The 26,833-nt window shown below is 46.6% G+C and overlaps 2 protein-coding genes across 3 annotated transcripts in view; one reads left to right on the forward strand and one right to left on the reverse strand.

Annotated features, from left to right (window-relative positions):
* The window catches only part of LOC135907846 (MARVEL domain-containing protein 1-like), a 126,911-nt gene extending 122,264 nt beyond the window's left edge, over positions 1–4,647 (forward strand). For both annotated transcript variants that reach the window (XM_065439598.2, XM_065439597.2), the window contains 2 exons: positions 802–936; positions 2,679–4,647. In XM_065439598.2, the coding sequence (XP_065295670.1) occupies positions 802–936; positions 2,679–2,795 (252 nt within the window). In that variant the 3' untranslated portion in view covers positions 2,796–4,647. The remainder of the gene's footprint in view (positions 1–801; positions 937–2,678) is intronic.
* Positions 4,648–12,511: 7,864 nt separating this feature from the next.
* On the reverse strand, positions 12,512–24,082 carry LOC135907847 (uncharacterized). Its single transcript, XM_065439599.2, has 5 exons — positions 23,852–24,082; positions 23,117–23,200; positions 21,295–21,477; positions 13,972–14,079; positions 12,512–13,549 (listed from the first exon to the last, which is right to left on the reverse strand). Exons 2-5 carry the CDS (start codon positions 23,177–23,179, stop codon positions 12,653–12,655), a joined length of 1,251 nt encoding a protein of 416 aa, XP_065295671.1. The 5' UTR covers positions 23,180–23,200; positions 23,852–24,082; the 3' UTR covers positions 12,512–12,652.
* Between the last annotated feature and the right edge of the window lie 2,751 nt (positions 24,083–26,833).

The following is a 26,833-nucleotide window of genomic DNA, read 5'->3' on the forward strand; positions in this document are numbered from 1 at the left end:
GTGCAAGGACACACTGGTGCCTATCAGGCGCGTCAGTTACTTCTCTGTTCCAATTTGTGGTAAAGACATATTGCGCGAATAGTGAAAAACACTGCTGTACCACAAATACGCGCAGAAAGATGAGCTGAGTAGGATGCGCGGTTTTTTATTGCATGGGTTAGTGAGCCTGCATGCAATTGAAACAAGTAAGTTCCCCTATACTTTCCTTGATTTCATTGTCTGTTGGCTTCATTTGGTTATGCGTAACAAAATTCGGGCCCCCCCGGTGTCCTTCTTCACGTTCACTACATGCAAAAATTGCATGAAGGCGCCCTTGCTCTGAGCGTCCCCTTTGAAAGGGGGCGGCGGGTTTCGCCACCAAGCTGTTAATATCTTGCCTAGCTCTTTTTTTTTTTTCAGGAAAACACACACAAAGAATTTCCAGCATCAAACTTTCTGAACAGCTACTGGAAACTTTATTTTTGTATGCCTCCACTGTTTGTGATCTCCCTACTTTTCTACAACCAAGCCTCCAATCGCCTTTTACTAATCTCTATTGCGGGCATGTTTACTTTTCCCCTGCTATTCCTGAACCTAATGGCTTCGAGAAGGCCAGAGGAGCCTAAACTGACAGCTGGGTAGAATTATTCGCATTATAATACAACATTTCCCATCGTTTCCCCAGATTTACCGCAGCAAGCACACGTTGAGGGGGCTCCTCGCTGGGCGCCCTCTATTGATGGCCTCGCTTTACACGAGAACGCTGTGGCCCGTTATGCCATTTCTCACTCGCTCGTTCGTAACGCTTCTTACCTCACGCAGGAGCTGGCATACACGGTGACGGCTGTCGTCCTCTACATCATCGCATCGGTAACGCAGTTGGTGTCGCAGTCAAGCTACTACGAAACTTGGCCTACTATGTTCAGTGCTCTCAACGGGCAATACATCGCTGCTGGCGTAAGTAGACTCGTTTTGTGCATTCGACGTTTTCTTTCTTTGACCTCGCGACACAACCTCTCGTAATTCATCGCTCCATTGACATGTCATTAACACTGGCCTCGCGCTTTTTGGTCATACTTGGCCCTAGCGCCACAAAACACCTCATATCCTCTACATCAACATCATCATCACAAGCTCATTTTTCTAGGCTCTGTAGACCCTTTGCATCCGCGGTGTGGCAGCAGTGCGTACATGACCCTAGAGAACTTCTGGTCAGACATTTATGACAGTCCAGTTAGCCCCCCCCCCCCCTCCCCTCCAAAAGAAAACAAATATTTTGTCGCATAGTATACTGTAACCACATATTCTTGACGTTTTCTGATATAAAGAATGTGCGCCGTGCGTCGAGCTCATGTGTGTTATTTCTTTGCACTTAACAATACAATTCACTTGTGAAACTCTAACTCTGCAGCAAAACTGGTGCCAGCTGGAGGCTCCTATGAATTTATAGGCTATCGTAACGTGTTGTTCCGGAAGGATTCACGGGAACACTTCTGGGAACTCTGTAAGCATGAAGAGGATCTATAGGTATAGTTATGTAGTCACCAAGTTCATGAACCGTAAAACCGTGGGACCTTTAAGGGCGGCTGCCGACTCAAGGCATTTCAGCTGTGATCTGACACTAGGTCATAAGTCATAAAAGGAGTCGAGGTAAATGAAGACAAAAAAAAATTAATATTAGCCAAAATGAGTGTAATTTAAATACGCAAGGTAATGAATATCCGCGAAATGGAAAGTTAGCGTCCGCCTGAAGCCAGCCCGAAGCTACGAATTCCATTCTTTGAGCCATTAATCGCGGCAGTAAGCTTTAGGATGATGACTTGGTGTTCATTAGGAAGCAGAATCATAAACAACATTCCCAGCACTGGCACTGTGACAGACTCCGAGCTGTAGCCCGGCAGTTTTCGGTCCCTGTTGAACTTTCTCGTCACGCTCGTAGAAGCACCTTCGCATGTTGCTAGCCTTCTTTCTTTAAGTGTCAGCACCCAATTCAAAGTCTAGACTTAAACGGACCATTCGAATGAGAAAATATGCACTAAGAAATTTATGCCTGCGAAATGTGAAATGTGCAAGTACAATATGACCTCAAAAGCTTCATGCAAGTGCACACTTTTCACAAGAAGAATCACAACATAAGGGCGTAATATTTTTTTTTTGTAGTACTTCTCTGGGGCACACGTGTGCCACGCTGTTCGGGGAGGGTAAAAGCGCGGGAGCTCTTACCCAGAGATAGCCATTTCGGGGCGGGGTTAGACCCCCTAAATTTTCCGAATTCCCATAACCCTGCAGGAAACACTATCTGGCTGAAGCATCATAGTCAGTGTACAATGTTTTACTAGCGTCATATCAGTGGCCCCTTTCCGCTTTTTATATTCGCACGTAAAGAGAGGGTGCTATGTGTACTGTTGCAAATACATGCAGGAGAGTTCTGTATCCTTGTTAGTGATTTTTTTATAGCAGTTACAACCCATGAAGCGCCCGCTGGAATTTTTTATAAGACCGCGTAGTGCATGCAGGGTTATCCCGGGAAGACCGTGAAAAAATATCATTACAAGGTCAATTGGCATGTAATTGTGTGCCATGTTCTATAGAGTGACGGGTTATATGGTCTGAAGTACATTTTGTTGTATGAAGTCATGTCGGTTCGCATGGTTGCGCACAAAGATGCGGCCGTTGACGCAGTACCGTCGCGTCTGCAGGTGTTCGGGCTGCTGCAGGCGATCGTGTACGGAGCCGGAGCATTCCTGCTGTTCCAGGACTGGAAGGCGACTAGGCCGCCCCCGCCGCCGCCGCAACTGCCGCGCCCTACCAACTGAGAGCGGCCAGCGACACGCCGAGAAGTGGACGCCTCTTGCCCCGGGACGCTTCCTCCCAGTTTTTTTTTTATTTTTTTATTTTTGCTCGCCCAGAGCCGAGATGAGGGGGGGCCACGGCTACCCACGCACTAACAGAGAAGACGCAGCACCCACGGACCGCACACAACACACTGACTGCGGTTCTAATTACGAACGCACCGTCTGTCTGTATAGCCCGCCGTCTTCTACTCGAGTTGAAGGACCAAGCGAGAGAGAGAAGAATATTACTCTGCGCGTTTTTTTTTAGTTCGCAACTATATTTCTTGTAGTCATCTCGTTTATTGCGACCAGTCAAGTTTTCACTCACGTGAAGTACGTGGCGGTTACATTTACTTTTAGCCGGCACGTATACATCCCATCCCTTTGTATCCTCAAGACTGTATAACGAACTCGCTGACACATTGGCGTGCCGTCATGAGATTCTCAAACAGATTATTAAAAACTGAGTGCTGCCTGAGTACTTGTGAAAGTTGCATTTCGCGCTAACAACGGTGGGAGTGGGTTCCGACGCGTTCGGGGGCATTATGCTTATACCTCCGCGCAATGGATCAAGGGAAGCGTCTTTCGTCCATTGCGTCTGCGCGATTCTGGCACTGCAAGGCGCCACAGTCGCTGGCAACCAAGCCAAGGCACAGAGACTCCCTCATTGGGCACCTGTGGAGGCATATTTTTGCGGCTTGTTCTTTAGCACCATTAGATAAGTACCTGGCTGTGTTCTTGCATTATTTTCCTTGAATTAGCTATTCGGCATTTTGGGCAGCGAGGACACGCCTACCATTGGGCTATTTATTGAAGTTGAAATAGTGACGGTATTTATCGCCCTCCTCTCTTCAAGAACAAATTGGTAGGTGCCCGAGCCCAAGGGATATGAAAAGAAAAGCTAATTTGATGCGGTTTCGGTTAGAAACTCGAATAACGCGAAAGAAAAGAAAAACATTTACAAATGCCGAATTATTGCGAGTGACGGGTTATAGTTTATTCTTTTTCCACTATAGCTATAAACAGGCTCAAGATGCATTGAGCTGAGTTGATAGACGTATGTGTTAGCCCTCTACTAAATCCTTGGAGTATTTGTATATCGGCAGGTTTGAGGATAATGCTGTTGAAGACAGAGCTCTGTTGAACCGTCGTCTGAGTTGGAGTAGCTGCACAACTACTTCCAAAGGAGTGCCACCACGACAGCTCATTTTGAGGGTTGACTCACTGCGAAATATTGTAAAGCCAGTGTGTTGCACGGAGTTTCACAAGCTTAGCACAGTCCCCACATTGGTAACCTATAGTTGAAGCACACGTGTATCCAGTTTTGTTTCAATTTTCGTGCGCTTCCTCTTTTAATAGATGCCAGTAAACAACGAACGCTGTGCGGAGTTTCCCAAAACGGTGTATATTGTGTGCATACAAAGGTTTACCTTTATATTATCGTTCCTTGTTGAGAGTCCGGGTTCAGAAAATACAAGATTTATTTTAAGCGCTTGTTTGATGCAGGAGATATCTGTATATACTGCTAGGTGCAATAATTCCGTGTTTACCTTGCTGCAACATGTTTGCCACTATTTAAGATATCATTACTAATCCGCCCTACTTAGTACTTCTGCCACTTAATATGCTTCGTGGCAGAACAGTTTGCTTTCCTGTCGACGAAAACGAGACGCATGTCGATGTTGATCGTGTTCCGGCAAAGAGACCGGGCGGCTTAGTCGATCGAATAATTGCGGTTATTTGACGACACATCTACGCACTAACAAATATCTGAACTCGTCATTCTTGTCGCACTCAAATGAAATAAACGCACGTACAATCGTGCACTTCTATATATTGCCTGGCCTGCATCCTTCAGTCCGGTTTACTGTGGTTCTCGCCCTTAATCCAATGCTCACTGAGAAATAAAAGTCATCGAAAGCGTAGCGCCGCTCGTTGCGGCTGTGCAAATGACTCTGCCTACCTTGTATGTCTTATACCAAACTCTTCATCGTAGTTTGGTATCACAAAGGAAAATAAAAACTGAAAGGCACGCCGTCGTCGATGGTTGCTCATCAGCATGTCGCTGACTAATGAGTCGGTTTCAATGCGCAAGTCTTAGCAAACATAATAATAATAATAATAATAATAATAATAATAATAATAATAATAATAATAATAACGTGCCACTGCTTTGGCAATTCTACGTATCACATTCTGAGTTACGTTGACATTCTTTAAAAACATATTAGGTATAGTTTCGTGGCACCCCTTCAGTCCTCCAGATGCACGCCGTGACGACATAGCATGACTCAACGGAACTCCTATGAGGTCACGTCCATTTTCGTCCTATATTATTACATGCATAGGGCATTCTCATGCTCATCTGAAGCGTTGTGTATTTCACCTACCTATTAAGACAGGGAAGAAACGTTCTTATCTCACAGGGGGAGACATAGTTTCAGTGTTGTTCAGCGGTAAAACAAAGCGTAGCATCAAGGCAATGCCCAGTTGTGGCCGCTATCTTACTGCAGCTGTTGAGCATAAAACATAAGCGCCCCTTGCTTTGAGAAAGCCCCAAGTTAATTCGGGTAAGTCTCAGACAGTCTATGACACAGTTATATCCGGAAGGTGTACGTAAAGAAGGGTCCCAAATCGAGTAAGCACTAAGCCACCACATTTATGTGGAACGAAGAGGATATTACGTTGCATAGTCTCACAGCGTTAGCCCCAAATAACGTAGGAAGAAGCTCGATGTAGCTCTTGCAACCGAAGCTGTGTACAGTGCAACTTCTGATCGAGTGTATAAGCGCGACTGAACGAGGACGTAGAAAGAAACAGATGCACAGAAACAGCGCTGTCTCTGTGTATCTGTTTATTTCTACATGCTCGTTCAGTTGTGCTTATACACTCTATCATGGATTCTAACCAACTAGCCCGCCAACGTGTTTTAAGCAACTTCTGAGCCGCCATGTATACATAAGAAAAGCCACAAGAAACACACTGCAAACTTTAGCAAGTCTAAACGAAGGTGGTCACCCCTACAATGAACCAGGTTTGCCCTGTACTCCTTTTACTGCTGCCGACCGGTTGCTATTCTGGTACTGAGACAGAGGGGATCCCAGATACCGAAGACCCTGCTTCCGCTGGATATCTGCAAGGTGAGTTGGCATAGCGCCATCGTAGGCCGAATCAAAAACCTAAACTTATCGAAATTAGCGGCGGCCTAAGAAAGCTTACAGAACTGCTTTGTGACGGCAAGGGCAACCTCCACTTTCTTCTTAACAGTGCAGAAAAAGGCACAGTTATCGGCATACGCAAGCTCGTACACGAACTTTATTTCATGGTAGATTGAAGCTACAAGAGCTATGCTCTCTTAGGATACCCAAAATGGTTCTGAGTATAAGCAAAGCAGCAGTGGCAACGAAGGGCACCCACGACTCAGTGATGATCTGTAATTGGTGATCTGAAAAAGAACCCGTAACATTCAATGTTGTTGAGGCATTGGCGTATAGAAAACGCTGATATCATTCAAAAGTTTGGAGGCTGTGTTAACATGCTCGAACACTTGGAACAGGGAGTGATTGTTGACCCTGTAGTGGACAGTACTCATAGAGCCCCTCGGTGGAAGAAGAGACTGGACTAGCGCCATCAGGCATACAGGCTCGACGATGGTAGCCAGGACATCAACGCAGTCACCTGATAAATAAATGGCAATTCTTTGTGGGCCTTCTGTTCCTAGAAGCTGGTGACCTCGGACGTGATACGACATCACAACTGTATACGTCTACCAAGTTTCTTCTCGATGCCATGGAACCGGCCGCCGCACAACGACGTCTCGAAAAATAAACGGAACATCTTCTGTCGCCACACTCGAACTTCCCAATTTCTGGCCCTCGGACTGTGAACTCCACATCGAGGCGCAGTTTCACCGTCACCGAGTCACATCTCAGGCGGCCAAGTACGACAACGTCGTGAGTGCGTTTAACCCGACCACTGCAGCTTTGGTCCGCGACATTTTGCTAGCTCCTCCGCCCGATGATCAGTACGACAACCTTAAGCGGGAGTTACTACGGCGCACCACCGACTGAGTCGTGACAGATTCAAAAGAACCCCAGGTGGTCGAAATTTCCGGAGTCCTCCACTACGGCGTGCCTCATAATCAGAAAGTGGTTTTGGCACGTTAAATCCCATATGTTAATTTAATTTAATTTGTGCTCCTTCTAGGAGTTTACGAATGTTGCGTAAAGCTTTACGAAAAGTAAATTCTGTCAGCAAACAAGTTGCCTTCATAGATCCCTGACGCTATACCACACCTAAAAATGGCGTTGCCCTATACATCGTTTGATATTATTTGATAGTAAAGGATGCAAGAGGCTACCTGCTTCAATAAATTTGCCGACAAATTTCTGAAGCAGGCAAAATCGGCAGCACCAATATCTCTGAAAAACTCGCGGTATACCCTAAAAAACAATGTGTTGCTTGCGAAATCATCCAGAATAAAGAGCGTTTATATGCATCGTTGAAAAGCTGTCCATATGCGAGCTTTAAAATATGCTATCATTCCCTCGCCCATCCTGTTGTCATGTCCGCAGCAATGTACAAATGTTAAAGCTCATAGGTTGGCAGGTATGCTATTAGGGACCGGTAAATTCTAATAGTTTATCCGAACTGTTCCCCCCCCCCCCCCCCCCACGTTCCCCACTGCCCTAAACTTAAAAATGGCCACTCTGCATTTCTGTTTGCAGACGGTCTTAAGGAACTTGGGATGATGCAAGTGGCGCAAGTTTGCCGAAAGCTGACGGGAACTGCCCATCGGCAGCCTCCTCCGCAAAGTATAGGCGTGCAAGGCGCGATCCCGCGCGTCGAGCGCTACAGCGTGTCGCGGGGAGCAACCAAAGACAGTCGTCACGGCCCAAACAGGAAAGACATACTAGTAGAATTGGGCACGCAGAAGCATTGGAAGTGAAAGCAAGGTTTAGCGTCACCCTGAGGATAGTCTGAGGGTGTTCTAAGATTACGCGGGGGTGACATGTTGGCGCGACCCAGCACGCGCGGCAACTTCAGCCGCGCAACAGAAACAGTGCCTTGGCAGGCGTCTCAGAATGGTGGCGTGATGAGGAGCGCCGCCACCGGCTTTACAGGCTTCACACCTCAGTGATGTACAATCAAGTTTAGACGGAAGGAAAATCGTCAGTGTTGGTAGCTTGAAGTGTACCACTCTCCGTTCCCCGCAGACCGCAGATGCAGTTGCACAACAGGAACGCTAGCATTTGTGCGCACAACGCTCATTCCATCAGCGGAAAACAGAAAACTGCCCTGGCTGCGCTCAACTTGGCTTCGTTGGTTTTGCAGCAAAACGCACTGAGCCTCTCACGCGTCTTTGGAGACCTAATAAGCGTCCCACGCGCGAGCAGCACTTGCACCGTAGATACTGGGACAGCACGGCGGCGCGAGTGCCCTCGAGTGTCCATATAGTTGTACATATAAAAGCCTCGAGTGTCCATATAATTGCTATCGCGATAAAAAAAAGAATTTGCTTATGTGGCCGCTATTCTGAAAGAATACTTGGCTTCGGCTGTTGTTTTGTTCAATTTGCCAGAATGCAGCCGACAGTGCCCACTTTCAAAAGTAGAGGGGCAAGTGCCCACTTGCCCCCTCTCCCAAGCCTTCCCACTAATTACGCCTATGTCTGAGTACGAATCTCCCGTTTTCCTGAGATACTTTCTGCGGGCGAAAGCAGTCGGACGATGGTTCTCACTTTTTCGCATGACTTACACGCTGAATATATTTTCATCAGTGAAAAGCATGTCCTCGGTGCGCGCCCCCTTGAAGTTCGCCAGGAGTTTCTTCGTCACTCTAAGCCTCTTTGTAAGCGCACTGTACGTCCTCATTCTTTTCACTGTCTCCTTGGCGTTGTCGGCAACTGTCCTTGCGACAGAAGATATTATCGAATTCCGCGGTTGTTTTTCATAAAATTCTGGACACTACGCCAGGCGATCTTCAAATCAGAAGCAATATTTTTAAGGCTTAAATGTGGCGTCATTTCGCCGAACCCTATCCCGAACGATTTTCCTTATCCTTGAAACGCTGACACTTGTCGACTGAGGGCTTTTTCACTTCTCCTGGACGTCTTCTTGCCCTTTGGACAGCGTCAAGATCTTGGAAATGTCCCAGTATCGTCCGAAAGGCGAAGCTTTGTTTGCGATAGCTAATTATTTGACAGCTATACGAAGCAAGGTTAGTAGATTTATCAGCCGCATAAACTGTTGTAAACATTCGCTTACTAACTAAATTTAAGCATGGTGCCAGGCGCGCACAGGCATGAACACACCTCACTCGATGACCGCGGACATTCGCTGTCAAAACGCTGGCGTAATGGAGAGCGGCAGCAGCGGCGAGCCAATTCCCCTTCGTGCTGCCTCCCGCTTCAACGCGAACTATATAGGCACGCGAGAACACAGCGCACACGAAGCCATCAGGCTTTCGGGACACCTATAGCCTTTGCACCCAACGGAGCTTACCCCCAAAATAGGGTGCGCGCGTCCGCGCTCAGCCGCCGCCGGAATAGAAGAGATGCGCGCTGACCTGCCCCCTTTCCCCTCCTCCTTGCGCACGCGAGAAGACGCCGCCGCATCAAGCCACTATCCTTCTCGCCTCACCATCGCACGCTTTCCCTAGCACGTATGCGGCACGCGGCCGTGATCTTACCTCGCTTTGCCTCTATACGGAACCTCACGCCGACGGCGGAAATTTGTCTGGAGTGTCCATATAATTGCTATCGCAATGAAACCGTTATTCGCGGAATGCGGAGCCGATCGACAATCTTCTGCGGGGCGAAGCCTTCGCGGTAGAGGTGGACAATGACCAATCGGTGCAGAATGCTGCTCATGGCTGCATGGAAAAAGCTGTTAGCCAGCTCTCATTAGAATATAATGGCATTCGTACCTCCCATTTTCTAACATATATGTGATTGTTTCGAAGCCGACCCCCACTAGAAGCTTATTGGCTGCCGGAAAATTGTGAACATACTTAATAGCCACCCTGTAAATTGTTGACTAAAGATATCTAGCTCATCGTGGTTCCCCAATTATTCTCGCTCATATTATGTTCGGTGAAGAGTTTAATTACACGCTTATTGAAGCAACTGTTGGAAACAAACTGTTAGTCCACGAAACATGCATGAACTTATAACTTTGCGGTAACAGCAGACATAATATCTAGCTTCAAGTTTAATCTACTTTTTACATTTTTTCGTTACTCTTTCCCATTCACCGCTATTACTTCCCTTTGAGCTTTTTTTCTTACAGCACACATACGTGTAGTAGTCAGATCAAACAGCTTTTTTACAAATTCTATGGAGCATAAAGCGCAATTCGACCTCATGTGCACTACCTAAAGAGGCGGACGTTAATTGCTTACACGGCAAATCGCGATGTCCCAAGTAGTTAATCAAGACGATTTACTAATGAAATATTAATTATTCTTTGTAGGGCACATTTCATAATTGAGAAACTGAAGCCGAGCAGTCATGAAGTCTAGTTAGCAAGAATACTAAGGCTAGTGTCACTTTCAAGATGTCCGCGCTGAGAAATACATGACGTTCCAGTTAATGGCTTAGCAAAATCCTAATAGCTGTTTTGTACACATTAACTGCAACACCAACTCATTTTTAGCAGGTGTTATGGACGAATTTCTTGAAATTGGTGCTAGTCTCGGTATTTAAAGTTCTCCGCGGTGGATACCAGTTCAGCAATGAGCATCTTGAATTTTCGGCCGTAATAATGAAACGATTATACGCCGATGCCATTCCTCATCGCGCTTCGTCAGGGGTCATAGCGGCGGTCCGCCCGCGTTATCAACGGGATCAACTGGCCGTGAACGGTGGAGGTTAAGTGGGCATGGAATCGAGTGGATGGAAACGCTACATTATACCTTACCTACCATAGTAACGTGTGCTCTAAAGTGAGTAATTAAAAAGACAAGTGAACATATTAGGCACGTTTCCAAGCATCAGCTGCAAATTTTCAACTTTTCTTGTCACACCTGCAGGCGTGGCTAGCTTTCTGAAAGGTCGTCACGTACCGCACGGAGAAACTGTAGTACCTCTATGGTAGTGCGCGAATTTTCAGTGAAGGTATCCATTTTCTCACGTTTCTTAAACATTTCATGTACAGCACTACTTACACTCTACGTCATTTAAACCAGCGGAAAGGAGTCCACAACCACTACCGCTGGTAAAGGAACACTAAACAGACAACTAATTTGAGCTGTATTAGTAATTTACGCTTCAACTGTACAAAAAAAAAGTCGCTCTTACTGTGACAGTAGGCTTGATAAGCCCCAAAAGACCCGACGACGAAACACCGGTGGCGACGCCGCCTTGAAGTTCGCGCACCAACTCGCCGTTACGAAAGGGACTGTGAAGGCTCCTACACGGGCCTAGCTAAATTATTATTGGTAAAAAAAGGACTATATTGTATTCTAAGGAAGACAAAGACACAACTTAGCCAATTTTGATAACTTCTACTGCACAACGACGGCTCAAACACGAGAACATACATTGAAACACATGACGTCACACTGAGGAACCGGCGCTGAGGTTAAAAAAAATTGAAAGATTGGCGTTAATTTTCTCTTCTAGTAAACAATCTCTTACCGCGATATTAACGGAAAGTTTTGAAGGAATAATTTATCAATCTGAACTGTTTGCGTTTCTCTTTAGTGTCCTTGTAAGGCGTTCGTCGAAACTAGCTTCTGCGCAATAATAGCTTTCATGGGGAGAAGCCCGCTTTGCACATTCACAACAGAAACAGTGTTTATTAATAAATAGTGGCTCATCATCCGTGGCAATAAATAGCGTCATTTAGATTGCGAGACTGATGTTGGACACTGAACTGCATTTGAAACTGTTGCCTCGCGACGCGGTGCGCGCTGTACGTCAGAGCTCAGCGAAAGTCGACGAGGCGGAGGAAGAGCCATGAACGGGAGAGTTGGCATCGAGAAACAAATGCCACGAAGTGACAGCGACAAGAACATTATTAGAGTGTCCTGAAGAACTTGACTGGGGGGGGAGGGGGGACGGGACCGACGGGACATGGAGGTGGTAACTCACCGCGAGGTCGCGGGCCCTCTGGACGCCCTGTAGTTGGTTCGTGGAAAGTGGAAAAAAAAAACCGAACGGGTTCCTCAGCAAGCTTCACAGTTTTAAAAAATGCACTTTTGTCCGGGAATTTTTTACCAATATTTGTCAACCCTGCGGATTGTCGCAGGTTTGGTTTAGTTATTCAATGTTGTCGTGACGCAGTTCACTTGGGCGGCTTGGGACTGCGTTATATATCCAGAAGACGCTAAATCAAGAACACTCCCACCGCGGCTCGAGGCAGCCGCGAAGAGCTACGACCGAGACGATCAGCTCTGGGCCGTCCAGCAGCTCCTCGAGGCGCTCGAAAGGCACGGACCCAGCGAGCCGGCAACGGCGAGCAAGGACCCGAGCCGAGTAACGGCAACTTCGAGGATGACGTAGGCCCTCGTCAGGGCGCGCGAGCGCCCAATTGCAGGCATAAATAAAGTTGTCTCCAATCCAATCCAATCCAATTGGGCGGCAAGCATTTTCAGGCAAAGTTAATCGGAATTTTCAGCCTGATGTCGTCGTGCGTTCAGCATCCAAATTAGTTGAAGTTGTACACGCAAAGCAACTTCACAATAAAAACTGAAAATTTTTATGTAGGAGAAAAAGAGGGAAGGTACGCCACTTTATTAGTTCCGAATGATAGTGAAACACCAAAGACCGAGTCGTTCGCACAGCTAAAAAAATAAAGCACACCACATGTAGAGAGTATATGTTGAAGAAGGCTCTACTACTTCTTCTTCTTCTTCTTCTTCTTTCCTTTGCTTTTCTTCTTTTTACCCTTGGAGGCTTTCTTCTTGGAGCCCTTCTTGCTGCCTTTCTTCTTACTTTTGGAGCCTTTCTTGCTTCCCTTCTTCTTGCTCTTGCTCCCCTTTTTGCTTCCCTTCTTCTTACTCTTTGATCCCTTCTTGCTGCCCTTTTTGCTGCCTTTCTTTGACGACTTCTTGCCTTTCTTCTTCGGAGATTTGCTCTTCTCGGTGCTGCTGTCCTGCGAAGACTTGCGCCCTTCCACCTGGATGGGGATGATGAACTCCTTGCCCACGGCCGGCTGCATCAGGTACTCCTCGCCCGGCAGGAACTCGCCGCGGTACACCTCGTGCACCACCCTGCGCGCCAGCCGGTCGTCGCGCGGGCCACCCCGGCGGCCGAACTCGTCCACCATCGGTGCACCGCCCGCTGCCGGCGACGCGCCGCCGCTGTGCAGGCCGGCAGGCATGGCTGCCGGCGACCCTCCGCCCATGTACTGCTCCTGCGCGTACCCCTGCTGCGCGCCCAGCATGTAGCTGGTCTGCTGGTGAAACATGATGGGGTCGTTCTCCAAGAGCCGGTTCATTTGCTGGATCTGCTGGAGTCGGTGGAAGGTCTCCACGTCGCCGGTGGCCAGCAGGTCTCGCTCGTTGCGAATGCGGCCGGTCATGCCAGCGGCGCCAGCGGCAGCCCGGTCCCTGCCCATCAGGATGTCGATGTCGCTTTGACCTCCCTTCTTGCCCTTGCCTTTGCCCTTCTTGGGGCCCTTGCTCCTCCCGCCCTTGGGCTGTCGCTCGCGGCGCCGGCCCCGAAGGCAGCGCAGCTCGTAGCTAACGCACAGGTTAAACATGTAGATTAGCGAATTGGTGATGCTGAGTACCTGCGCAGACAGAAGCACCAATCACCTTTTTTGACTCGCTAGCTCCGACACCAATCCATCTGCGGCACAGCTTTCGGTTACACTGATGCGTTAGGCTGAGCAGGGATAGGCTGCTAAATGAACACCACGAACCAGATGAATCAATAATTTAATATAGATTCGTGTGAAACTAGCGTTTGCGTCAAAATGCGGCCAGAAAACAGGACAACGAGGACTTTTCCATCTTTCGCCAATGGATGTGCCGCCACAGGATGAACTTACGAGCCGCTCGACACGAATTCTTAAAATATACTGCACGCACGGGCAGGACAAGAAACGTAGACGGCCCAACAAAGACTTCTTTTATAAAGCATCAACATAAAGGCTGGTATTTTCGCGTTAAGTTTGAAACAGATACCTATGTGCCCCGATATATACATTACCCCTCCTGCAATGGTCTGCTTGATGTCGCCATGCATGTACTCTTCAAAGATGAAACCCACGGTGAAAGGAAAGTATGTGATGGTGGCCAAGAGGTAGTTAATGCGATACTGAAAAAAAGAAAATGACAAGTATATAATTACGAATGTTACGAGGATAATGTCGCCGCAAGAAGACGATAAAACATGGTAAGTGTCAAAATACGTCAACGATAACAAATGTTTGATATTTTATGCCGCTAGAAACTCGTGGCTGATTCCTACGGACAGAAAGACGGAATTCTACAAGAAATAATTTTATACTAATCTTTTTTAGTACACGCTTACACGTAACGCGTTAACTGATAATTAACGTCATTAAATGCAAAAACGAATGTGTATTTCGCACTTCCTCAAGACAGCAAGGGTACTAAATGTTTATTAATCATTTCAAAGCTACCAATTTAGGAATATGCAGGATACAGAAATAAGTTTAAAACAACCTTAAGTGTTCATAGATATGCCAGGTAAACTCGGGAATCTAAAGATCTTAAACATTCGACGTGACCCAAACAAATATTGAAAGAAGTGTTCACCTTCTACGATGTGTATATCTTTATGCAAATACTAATTGCTAGATTTCCCAACTTGAATAATGATGCAACAAGTAATGAACAATAATTATGCAAAGGTTTGTGATAATGAAAGAGGTGAATCATTTCATTTCAAATATATCGTATTGCAGAGAATGAGCATAGCTGTACTTCATTCCGTTTGCAAATGTAGTCAGTAATTGGTGCAAGCTGAATCATGAGGAATAATTGCCTGTGACTGTCATAACCACCCACGGATGGACTTCGGTGCAAACATTTCTGGCAAAAACTTCACAGGCGAATAAACAATCGCGTTGAAAATCATTTACACACAAGCAGTTCGCTGTCACCACATTAAATTATTGTATTCCAACGAGAAAAACTTCACTTCCGTCTAAAGTGCGAAGCAATAGTCGATAATTGTGCAAATGGTGATTCGCATATATATAGTAACAATTAATGCACCTAGTATATAGTTAACCTGCAAACGTTTCAGTAACACTAAACAAATCAGCCTCTAGAGTCTGTGAAGGAGTGCACGTTTGCCTAGGTCAATTACTCACAGGGGACCCTGATCATGAAAAGGAAATTTACAGAAAAATAAAAATGGGTTAAAGTGCATTCGGCAGACATTGCTAGATCCTGACTGGAAGCTTACCATTATCATTGAAAAGAAAGGTGTAAAATCAATGCATTCTAGTGGTGCTGATATATGGGGCAGAAACTTGGAGACTGACAAAGAAGCTTGAGAAAAAGTTAAGGACCGCGCAAAGAGCAATGTAACGAATAATGTTAGGCGTAACGTTAAGAGACAGGAAGAGACCGGTGTGGATCAGAAAGCAAAGAGGGATAGCCGATAATCTAATTCGCGTTAACAAAAAATGGCTGTGGCTTAGGTAAGGTTAAGCCCAGGATGCGAAGCATACTAGCCTTTATTTTAGTTGTTGAACCACTGTTTAGCCTGGTGAACTGCTGTTGCTTGGCTATATTTGGTTCGGCTAGACGAAGAAACAACTCATGCATTACTTCTTCGCCTTCAAGAGTGGAACGCGACAGCGTTCCCGTCGACCCGCCAAGGGGTGTAAGACAATGGGCTACAGGGCAGCGACTACGCGCCCCGCATTGGACGCGGTGAACGTCGAGCAAAGCAGCGTTCGGCGCGGCAACGAAATGTGCGCCTGAGCAAGAGACGCACGCCTTAGAAACAGCGCGTTTCTAAGGCAACACCGCATTCACTAGAGGCGCTTTTGTACCGCTTTGAAGCGTTGTACTCGTGGCTCAGTGGTAGCGTCTCCGTCCCACACTCCGGAGACCCTGGTTCGATTCCCACCCAGCCCGTCTTGCAAGAGTTGAGCCAAAGCCACTTCTCCTCTGTCGTGACGTCACGGTGTCACGTGATTTCATGGTCACCGCCGCGCCTGAGGAGCTGGGTTGAGCCCTCGTAATATGCTTCGCATAAAATAAATGGAGCTGGGCAGGTCATGTAATGCGTAGGTTATATAACTGGTGGACCATTAGGGTTACAGCATGGGTGCGTAGAGAAGGGAAGCGCATTTGAGGACGACAGAAGACTAGGTGAAGTGATGAAGTTAAGAAATCCGCAGGGGCAGTTGGTATCGGTTGGCGCAGGACAGGGGTAATTGGAGATCGCAGGGAGAGGCCGTCGTCCTGCAGTGGGCATAAAATAGCCTGCTGGCCGACGAAAATGCATCCTGCTGGCCGAGCGCTGCCGATGAGATAAAGAACGCCCTGCCGCTTCCTCGTCGCCAGTCACGATGCAGCCGACCTTGTTCACCGAACGCACGCTTGACAGCAGCACATACAATACCACTGCGCAAACGCTCCGTCACGTGGCTTTTTTTCATATTTCGCGGGCTTTCTTTGAAACCCGGGAAAAAGGACTACGTGAGACGTATCGTAAAGGAAACTCAATCAGTGGTTTATGAAGGTGCCCTACAAATCTGCGTGTCATACTAGGGGTCCTCAGCCAATAAAAACTTAATTAATTAGTGAGTTACGGGGGAAAAAATGTTTGAGTTACTATAGGCTATTGCGAATAGCATGCGTTCGGATCAATTCGCTTGCGACGCGCCTTTCATTTTTAAATTCTTGGCTCAAGTTATGTGGGACACCCTGTATATAGGAGGAACGCGGTTGCAACGCTACAACACGTTGCGCAACAGCTGCTCGGCGACGAAAAGTGCATGGCTACCTTATGCACAACGATGCAGCGGGAAACATCCGCAACGATGTCGTCGGCGACCGGACATGCCGAAGGTCAGTGTCCGCACTACTTAAAGAATTCTGAAGCCCATTCCGTTCGCGTTTAAAAAAAGAAAGCGCAATTATGCCCTGCTCAAAAGAGACCATATCACATGCAGAGGCACTAAGTGAATTCTTATTTTTTAATGCTCCAGATACATGTAGTTATTCTGTGTTGCTGAGCCATGTGTCATATTGATGGAAACAAAATGGGCCGTGTATATAATTAAGGTCCATGCATTTAATAAGAGTGCAAAGTTTGATTTAGCTCTTCTGCATTCGCAGTTTCCGCGTTTCATCGATGGTGTTCTGTTATTCGCACTTTCCATTATGTTACAAGTAGACGCGAACGTGTATTTCTAACATTCAGCTATTGCCTAACTCATTCTCGGAGCGTAGCGCTGCACATAAGTATATAGACGCTTAAAGAACGACAAACTGCGCTAATTGCTATGCGATGAGAACAATTCACGCATGGAGAGTGATTATACGTGCATTTTGGTAAGCAAATACCAAGGCCATGTCTTGTAGCTATGACTGGCAATCTGTGTGCGGTGGACGCTGCCGTTCGAAATGCCTGCATCTTCGCGACCGAGGATGAAATAATTCACTGCGGCCAAACGTGGCAAGTAAGTAAGAACAAATAAATAAATAAAAAATAAACGGCACATCAGTGAATACACATTTTTTACAGGACTACATATTCTCACGATGAGCGATGGGTGAACGCCGGGCACACGGAGGTGTAGACGGACACCTCTGGAGCCACGGCAGGACGTATTACGTCAAGGCCTCCCTACCGGCCTTCGCGCACCAAGCAAAAATGGAGGGCTGTCTGATCACCGTCCACGATCCTAAATAACTGCTTATAAATAAAAAAGAAAATTAGTGTTATGAATGGCTTTGAAGTATAGTTGAAATTCATCCATAACACTAACTTTCTTTTAGGCTACACGTGGACCAGCAGCCGCGGCAAGGTTGCCCGCGTATAAAGCTGCGAAACATCCTGATGGGAAAACGAAACTCCACTATGACAACTGGACTACTTACGTACTGATTCATGCCCGCGAGCCTCGCTCCCGTAGGGTCGGCTTCATGGCCAAGAAAAAGTTGACGCGTGTATGGCACTTGCGAAAGCACGTGCGCGTGCACCAATTTCCATTAGGTCACAGACGAAGAAATGAAACGAATGCCACCATTTTCTTAGGCGTGCGTCATGTCGCATAGCGAAAAGTTAATTATTAAAGGGAAAACGTGCCCCCTTTCTCCGCTTTATGTTTTTTTTTTAATTGGTGGCACTGCCCCACTCTATGAGTTGGAATGCAAAGGGGCGGTTTTCCGTTCCCCTTTACAAACATCTTCCAAGAGCGCTCCAAGTCGCAACATCAAGCTAGCGTCCGACATTACAACTTCGAAGCATGGCTTAACGAAAACAAACGCGGTGGCCCAGAAAGTTGAGCAAGTAGCACAATGGCACAACAGCGCATGCGCCTTACCCGAACAACAGTTATCGCATGCATCTGGCAGTACATGTGCCACTCTTGCCGATGCCAACCAAAGTGCATGACGGTTGTTTAATAATAAGCCCACTCTGACCCGCGGAATAATTTAGGCCTTTCATATCACCAAATACAGTCACGAGTGCATAAGTCAGCCGTCTATCACGCTATTGTCACGCTACACTTGCTATTACTTTTTTGAAGTCAAAGTCTTCTTTGGCGACTTTCCACGGGTTTGGCGTAAGTGGAATCATCATCATCATCATCATCAGCCTGGTTAAGCCCACTGCAGGGCAAAGGCCTCTCTCATACTTCTCCAAGTACCCCGGTCGTGTACTAATTGTGGCCATGTTGTCCCTGCAAACTTCTTAATCTCATCCACCCACCTCACTTTCTGCCGCCCCCTGCTACGCTTCCCTTCCCTTGGAATCCAGTCCGTAACCCTTAATGACCATCGGTTATCTTCCCTCCTCATTACATGTCCTGCCCATGCCCATTTCTTTTTCTTGATTTCAACTAGGATGTCATGGACTCGCGTTTGTTCCCTCACCCAATCTGCTCTTTTCTTATCCCTTAACGTTGCACCTATCATTCTTCTTTCCATAGCTCGTTGCGTCGTCCTCAATTTAAGTAGAACCCTTTTCGTAAGCCTCCAGGTTTCTGCCCCGTAGGTGAGTACTGGTAAGACACAGCTGTTATACAGTTTTCTCTTGAGGGATAATGGCAACCTGCTGTTCATGATCTGAGAATGCCTGCCAAACGCACCCCAGCCCGTTCTTATTCTTCTGATTATTTCTGTCTCATGATCCGGATCCGCGGTCACTACCTTTCCTAAGTAGATGTATTCCTTAACCACTTCCAGTGCCTCGCTACCTATCGTAAACTGCTGTTCTTTTCCGAGACTGTTAAACATTACTTTAGTTTTCTGCAGATTAATTTTTAGACCCACCCTTCTGCTTTGCCTCTCCAGGTCAGTGAGCATGCATTGCAATTGGTCCCCTGAGTTACTAAGCAAGGCAATATCATCAGCAAATCGCAAGTTACTAAGGTATTCTCCATTAACTCTTATCCCCAATTCTTCCCAATCCAGGTCTCTGAATACCTCCTGTAAACACGCTGTGAATAGCATTGGAGAGATCGTATCTCCCTGCCTGACGCCTTTCTTTATTGGGATTTTGTTGCTTTCTTTATGGAGGACTACAGTGGCTGTGGAGCCGCTATAGATATATTTCAGTATTTTTACATACGGCTCGTCTACACCCTGATTTCGTAATGCCTTCATGACTACTGAGGTTTCGACTGAATCAAACGCTTTCTCGTAATCAATGAAAGCTATATATAAGGGTTGGCTATATTCAGCACATTTCTCTATCACCTGATTGATAGCGTGAATATGGTCTATTGTTGAGTAGCCTTTACTGAATCCAGCCTGGTCCTTTGGTTGACAGAAGTCTAAGGTGTTCCTGATCTATTTGCGATTACCTTGGTAAATACATTGTAGGCAACGGACAGTAAGCTGATCGGTCGATAATTTTTCAAGTCCTTGGCGTCTCCTTTCTTATGCATTAGGATTATGTTAGCGTTCTTCCAAGATTCCGGTACGTTCGAAATCATGAGGCATTGCGTATAGAGGGTGGCGAGTTTTTCTAGAACAATCTGCCCACCATTCTTCAACAAATCTGCTGTTACCTGATTCTCCGCAGCTGCCTTCCCCCTCTGCATAGCTCCCAAGGCTTTCTTTACTTCTTCCGGCGTTACTTGTGGGATTTCAAATTCCTCTAGACTATTCTTTCTGCCATTATCGTCGTGGGTGCCACTGGTACTGTACAAATCTCTATAGAACTCCTCAGCTATCTCATCCATATTAGTAATGATATGGCCGGCTTTATCTCTTAACGCATACATCTGATTATTGCCTATTCCTAGTTTCTTCTTCACTGTTTTTAGTTTTCCTCTGTTGCTGAGAGCATGTTCAATTCTATCCATATTATACTTCCTTATGTCAACTGTCTTACACTTGTTGATTAACTTCGAAAGTTCTGCCAGTTCTATTCTAGCTGTAGGGTTAGAGGCTTTCATACATTGGCGTTTCTTGATCAGATCTTTCGTCTCCTGCGTTAGCTTACTGGCATCCTGTCTAACGGAGTTACCACCGAGTTCTATTGCACACTCCTTAATGATGCCCATAAGATTGTCGTTCATATCTCCAACACTAAGGTTCTCTTCCTGAGTTAAAGCCGAATACCTGTTCTGCAGCTTGATCCGGAATTCTTCTATTTTCCCCCTTACCGCTAGCTCATTGATCGGCTTCTTATGTACCAGTTTCTTCCATTCCCTCCTCAAGTCTAGACTAATTCGAGTTCGTAAGTAGGATATGATTATCTATATCAGCCGTCTCGGTCAAAAAACTACCCTTTCGCGTCTCCAGAAAGTCGTAGCGAGTTGCAAAAGTTATAAAAATGTAGGTTTCAACGAGACTAGTGAAAATGAGTCGCGTTGGAGGTAGAACTAACGCTAGGGGCGTAATAAGCGCAAATAGAGTCGAAAATTAGCCACATTGTGCCAGACTGCATTATCTCCTGGATCGGCCCACCTGACCTCTCAATAAAAAAAAAAGCGTGTCAGTCAAAGTCGACGCGAAAAAGGACAAGATCGACGTACATGCACGTAAAAAAAAAAACTGCTGAAAGAACTCGACATGAATAAGATAAATGGAGGTTTTGGGAAAAAATGTAAGGTCCGACAATGGAACGAAGAAAGTAATGCAAATAAACAGAAAATATCATGCAATGACGCAACATTACATCATCTTGTACCATGCATATAGCTGGAAGAACAAGGTTATAGTGTTTGCCGTTGCTTGGAGCAAACCAGGCTATTTGTTGTATTCTTGCGTCATGAGGCGCCTATAGTGTACATGATCAGTCACAACTTCGCGTCGACACAGCTGTACGCCATTGCTGGAATTCCAAGTTCTGAAGTGGTGCGCGTACCAGAACAGAGTTCGGCAGCTCCGTCGAGCCCATGATGGTGCACATCAGGAGAAGAGCGGACGTGAGGACGAAGGTGAAGACCGTCATGGTCATCAGGAATGCGTCGATGCGGAGGCGGTACAGGCCCGTGCTGACGTCGTAGTGGCCCCCCATCAGGATCAACATCAGCACCAAACCGATGAGCTGCGCACAGCACGTGCTCGCCTGAGATTCTCATCTGATTTCACGACAATGACGATTGCCGCGGTTGCTCCACAGCTACTTTTTTTCTGTCCAGCAAATAGTCTCAACTTTGGTTCGGTATACGTATATTTTGATACACGCGGTGAAAATTAATACAGAGAACGCCACTACGGCATCTTTCGAGACCAAGGCATAACTTTGGAACGTTAATCGTCATTTAGTTATCACGATAATCTTTGCTCGCAGCGTTTTAGCTTTATTTCTTTTCGCGGAAACATAAACGCCATGAGGGGGAATATTTGCAAACAGATCACAGCCAGTATCGCATTCTATCGTACAATTGAAAGAATAATGACGACAGCGCCGATCAGAAACCCCCTATTCGAAACTTTGGGTAGCTGCCTGAAGCACGTTTCGAGCAGGAAATTATACACCGTTCCTGGCAATAGCTCTACACTGCCCTAAGAAGACATACTTTGCAAGTTCCTGACACAATGTTAAAGCTAATTAAGGTGGCTGGCAGCTAGGAAATAAGCAGCTGAACACATTGTTGTCACAGTTAGTGCGCTTTCTGGTAGAGAGCGCACTTGCACATTCTATTCGAAAAGTCCACTAGAATAGACAAGCGGCAAGTTGGGTGGGTTGGTAAAGTTGCACGGTGACGAATAAACAGCGCGAAGCAACACGCAGGCTTGAAAAAGAAGTGGACGTGAGAGCGCTTGTCATACTCATTTCTGTTCTGTCTGCGTCTTTCTTAGCGCTGTTTATCCATCACCATGATCCTAAGATATATCCAGTGAGGCAAAGGCGTTAGGGATCGAGCTTTTTTCTTTTTTTTTAAGAAAAGAAAACAACAACACACTCTTCAATAAAGGACTGGACTGTAGGCACACAAATGAATGAACTACATACCGCAACAACAACAAAAAACGCATGCCAGCAACAAATCAAAATGCTAATCTAACCGTGTCTTAACCATGTTAAGACGTGGTTGCACGGTGCACATTGTGCACGGTGAGCGAGTCCTTGCGGCATACGTTCATGATACAAAAGCAGTGCAAATCACTGAAGTGCAAGAATAGGGCCGCGATTTTGTATCGATGCCTTCGGTTCGATTCTATGCCACTCTTATAATCCACCGTTCACGGCCGGTCGATCCTATTGATACGCGGGCGGAGCGTTGCTCTGACCATTGACGAAACGCGAGAAGCGTGAAAAGGAATAGCATCAGAAAAGACGTCGCTACAAAATCGCGGCTTAGGAGTGCAGTTAAAGGAAAGAATTACACAAGCGCTGACTGCCAACTGAATTTTATTGGTCAAAGTGAGTTTTTAAAGCACACAGAAGGAGGTTGGGTGCTTTGGTGCTTCGGTGCTTTGCGCTGATTCTACGTCACGAACTTCGACCAACTCGACCAAATCACTATCCTGATGCGCGGCATGCGTGCATACTGCCGGCTATCATTTGCCAAGACTTGCCCATTACTGTGTAGCGACCGACGTATATCGTCGTGTTGATTCATAAAGTACTCTTTTCATTTCTACCCGAGCCCTATACCACCAAGCCCTTAAAGAAATAATGTCATATCCCACATTTTGCAGCATAAAAGATCAACTCTGACGTAAGAGAAATTTCTTACGATTTGGATCATCTTGAGGAGTCCTCCAGGACTCCTCACGAAGCCCGTAAAGTAATATGTCATTTTGTCGTCTTAGCTGTCGACCTGGAACAAGAGAAGTACACGAATGATTTAATATACTTTAAGCGCACTGAATACCGCAGCGATTCTATTAAAATTTTTGATACCATCTGGCGATCTAGACGAAACTGAATATGGTGCAGTCTCCCTACTCTCCACTCAGCGCCTCGATACCTATCGGTATAACGGGGGTATACGTTGCCCCCATCACGCGGATTAAAAGAACGAACACCACACCCATCATCCAGCTGTCATGGTTTTACAAGGCACAGGTGTGTCGATCGTAAACACACGAAATCGTGTCGTCTAAGTTTTTCTGTTCGTGTCTGTTTTGCGCCGATTATTTTTTCTAGAGCATATATGCCATCGTTACAAGTGCAGTGAAGTTCTCACCATTGGACAGCTTGTAAGTATTCTACAGCCTTCACTCTGTCTCATAACTCGCGCAGTATCTACAGTTGACCGCACAAGTGAACTCTTTCGTGATCTCTCAGCAATCGAATTTTAGTTTATTTCCAATCTAGAATCTTGCGAAACTCTACCTTAGCTGAAGAAAGACGCTAATCCATTTTCTTCATTGATCTCGTGTACTGGCTTCATCATTCACACGTACGTCGACGAAAACGAGCCCGCTAGCTGTTTACCAGCGCTCGGCCAACGGAGACGTAGCCTTACCGAGATTGACTCCAGGCGATGGCATCCCGCAGTCGTAGCTCGCTCTCCTCGGTTTCTCAGGAGTCGGCATCCCATGTTAGCTCCAGGCTGCCCTAGGCCCAGAAATCTTGCTCCTCCATCGATGCGGTTATGACATGTTTGTTGTCGCTTGGGGACCCTCTTCACTGTCACCGAAGCACATTCCAGCCGCGGCGCGTGCCTAGTCACCGCGCGGGGCCGACCACCTCGTCGTTATCTTCCAGTGTGGCGAAGAAGATGACGAGCCTTCAATACATGGCGCATTTCTTGGGTTTTAGGACGGATTCGAGCGGCAAAAGGTTGTGGCATTGCGTTTCTAATAATAATTTAACATGCCTTAACACAAGATCACCGACATTTGTATGTAGCAAATCACCATCAGCGATAGGCCTTACTTTTTCCAGTTCACATCTGTATGTTTCCTCATGGTCAGTTCTCACCTCGGGCACAAGTAGTGACCTATACTTTTTGAGCTTGTGTGTCCCTTAACGCCAATTACTAGGCAATCCAATACTGTGAATTTTAACACATTTCTAAAGTACTTACGCACGGTTTTATCCAAAAAGGTACGGGAAAATGAAGAGAAAGCCATAAACCAATCTTATATTATAAAAGAACTGCAAATAAATCTCAGTTCACTGTGCGAACCTCAAAAAGTGGGTCTTCTAACCAGGCACGTGCCCAGGATATTTTTTCGGGGGCGGGGGAGGGGGGGGGGGCTCCTTTACTAGTACAAATGTGAATAGTGCCCAGCATTTGCCATAAAGACGCTTGAGCCTGCAAAAGAGAAATGGAATAAGGTGTATCACAGAGGTATACGCCTGTGAGATACACCTCTCATTTACTTGGCAAACAAGGAACCACGTCAAAGGGACTCGCGCAGTTAAGAAGCGCAGGAAGAACAATGTCAAGAACAAGTAAACAAGCGAAAGTGTAAAATAAAGATTACTGTAGTAGAATACAATTTAAAAAAGCAGCAATCACACAAACCGCGCGGGGTTGTGTTACTCCGCCAGCCACTCGCAGAAGCAAACAAAATTGTCGTCATGCGGCCTTTTCAAAATTGCATCGTACTTCATACCTCCGGAGCGTCTGCTGTTCTTGAAGAGTCTTTTCATCGGCGGAAGTAATGAGGTGTGCAGCAGACATGGACAAAGTGTATGGAGTCTTAGCATTTCACTCTTCAAAAGCCTGCGATACAGTTCATTTCACTGCTGAACCGTTTTACTTATAAAACTTCACTGCCAACTGAAGTGAAACTTGACAATAAATAGTTGCAAAGAAGCAAGCATTTTATTTCAGTTGAATAAAGAATTAGGCTTTCGCCATTCCACTATAATAGGCGAGGGAAAACGTATAAAACTGCGCGCTAATATTTTTTTTTTTTTGTGTGTGTGTGGTTACCGCCTTATTTGGGTAAAGCGAAAAGTTTGAAGTACGAATTATTTGCAGCTTCGCGGAGCAACGGTGGCCGGCGGTTATGAGGGCGTGGGCAGTGCTTCACTGCAGATTTAATTTGTATCCGACTATTGCAGCGTTTTTTTTAATTAGCCCTGGAACAATTATAAGTATATATTTGCGAAACAATCACAGTTCTTTTGGCTCCCTCATTTATTGCTCCACCAAGTTAAGTGCCAAAACCGACTCGTGCTGTTATTCGAGAAGTTGCCTAACGATGCATGGTCACCAGTCCCGTACAACCGCGTAGAGCGCAGGACGCTGCGGTTCTAGACGCAATGCGCTCACCGCGGAAGGTTAGAAAAACACCTGTACGTAAGCACAGCAGAGAAGTGGCTACGTGAGGCGGCTTGACTGATGACTGTATAGTGTCATTCAAAACACACGGAATCCGCCTCTTTCATGGCGCGCCGGCGCATGCGCCCTGTCCTAGCGGATTAGACGCGAAAGGATTTGGAAGGGTCGCGCGCGTGGCCGCGCGCCGGGAAGTCCCCCGAAAAAAAAAAAAAGAAAGAAAGAGCCCGTACGCGCGCTGCTGCAAACACTCGTGCCGTATACCCCGTTGAAACGGTTCCTACACTGCTCGCCGTTCAAATATTAATAATAAACATGTCTTACTCTCTACTTGTAGCTCGACGTCGGTGTACTGCCGAAAACGTGCGTAGTGTAAGACCGCAACTCCACTTTAAAAGAGAAAGCGGCCAGGGCATCGACCGAGTTGTCCGGAATGCACCGTGAGCCAGGTAGTTGCGCCTTTCATGAATGGCTCACTAATTTAACGAAAAGCCCGTTGCTTTACACTTGGGCGACATTTAAGTACATCACGTTGCTGACGAAGTCTTTTTGCAGGGTCGGTCCTCACTTGCTGGTGGTGGCAGCGCGTTCCTGACTGCACGTACTCGTGTAAGGCCCGGCAACACTGGGTCAATACGAGACCGACAAGACGCTCACTCCAATGATTGACCGACTATTGTGCGTCACTGAAACCTTTTTATCATACCAGGTCGACAACGACGCAACCGACGAGCGCGAGTTGTACTGCGACCACGGTGTTACACCGTGACTGCGACAGGCTTTCTCGTCGAAGGCACCGGCAAAATCGGGGTGCCGACCATCGTTCGACCGAACCCCGCGCGATCGGCCGTCGAATCGACAACACAATAGCGACAGCATCTTCACTTGTATATAATTAATCGTGCTCAAAATGAGTCAAGCACGCCTAGCAAGTTGAAATGCACAAGCTTTAACGTACCCTCTCAAGCTGTGCCCACGAAGTTAAAGCCAATGTCGATCCTGTTCAGCGAAGGTTAACCTGGCGCCGTCGGGTTCGTGCACTCGCCACCGGTGGACCTGAACTGAAATGTAAGCAGTTAGGTCGAACGAAACTGCTTGTATAGTTCGATTCTGGCCTTAGCGATTTGAAATCAGCTATACTTCACTTCGCACGGCGCGTGCACAATAAGCGGTAAGCGGCGACACCCCGCTGCCCCAACATCTGTACGTCAC

Source organism: Dermacentor albipictus, chromosome 1 (genome assembly GCF_038994185.2).
Source record: "Dermacentor albipictus isolate Rhodes 1998 colony chromosome 1, USDA_Dalb.pri_finalv2, whole genome shotgun sequence".
In the NCBI taxonomy this organism is placed as follows: Eukaryota; Metazoa; Arthropoda; class Arachnida; order Ixodida; family Ixodidae; genus Dermacentor; species Dermacentor albipictus.

Coding starts and splice junctions, on each gene's coding strand:
- LOC135907847 (XM_065439599.2), bottom strand. CDS start 23,179: ATGACATATTACTTTACGGGCTTCGTGAGGAGTCCTGGAGGACTCCTC. Junction 21,478..23,116: donor TCCTCAAGATGATCCAAATC/GTAAGAAATTTC, acceptor TGCTGTGCGCAG/CTCATCGGTTTGGTGCTGAT. Junction 13,550..13,971: donor AGCAGACCATTGCAGGAGGG/GTAATGTATATA, acceptor CTGTCTGCGCAG/GTACTCAGCATCACCAATTC.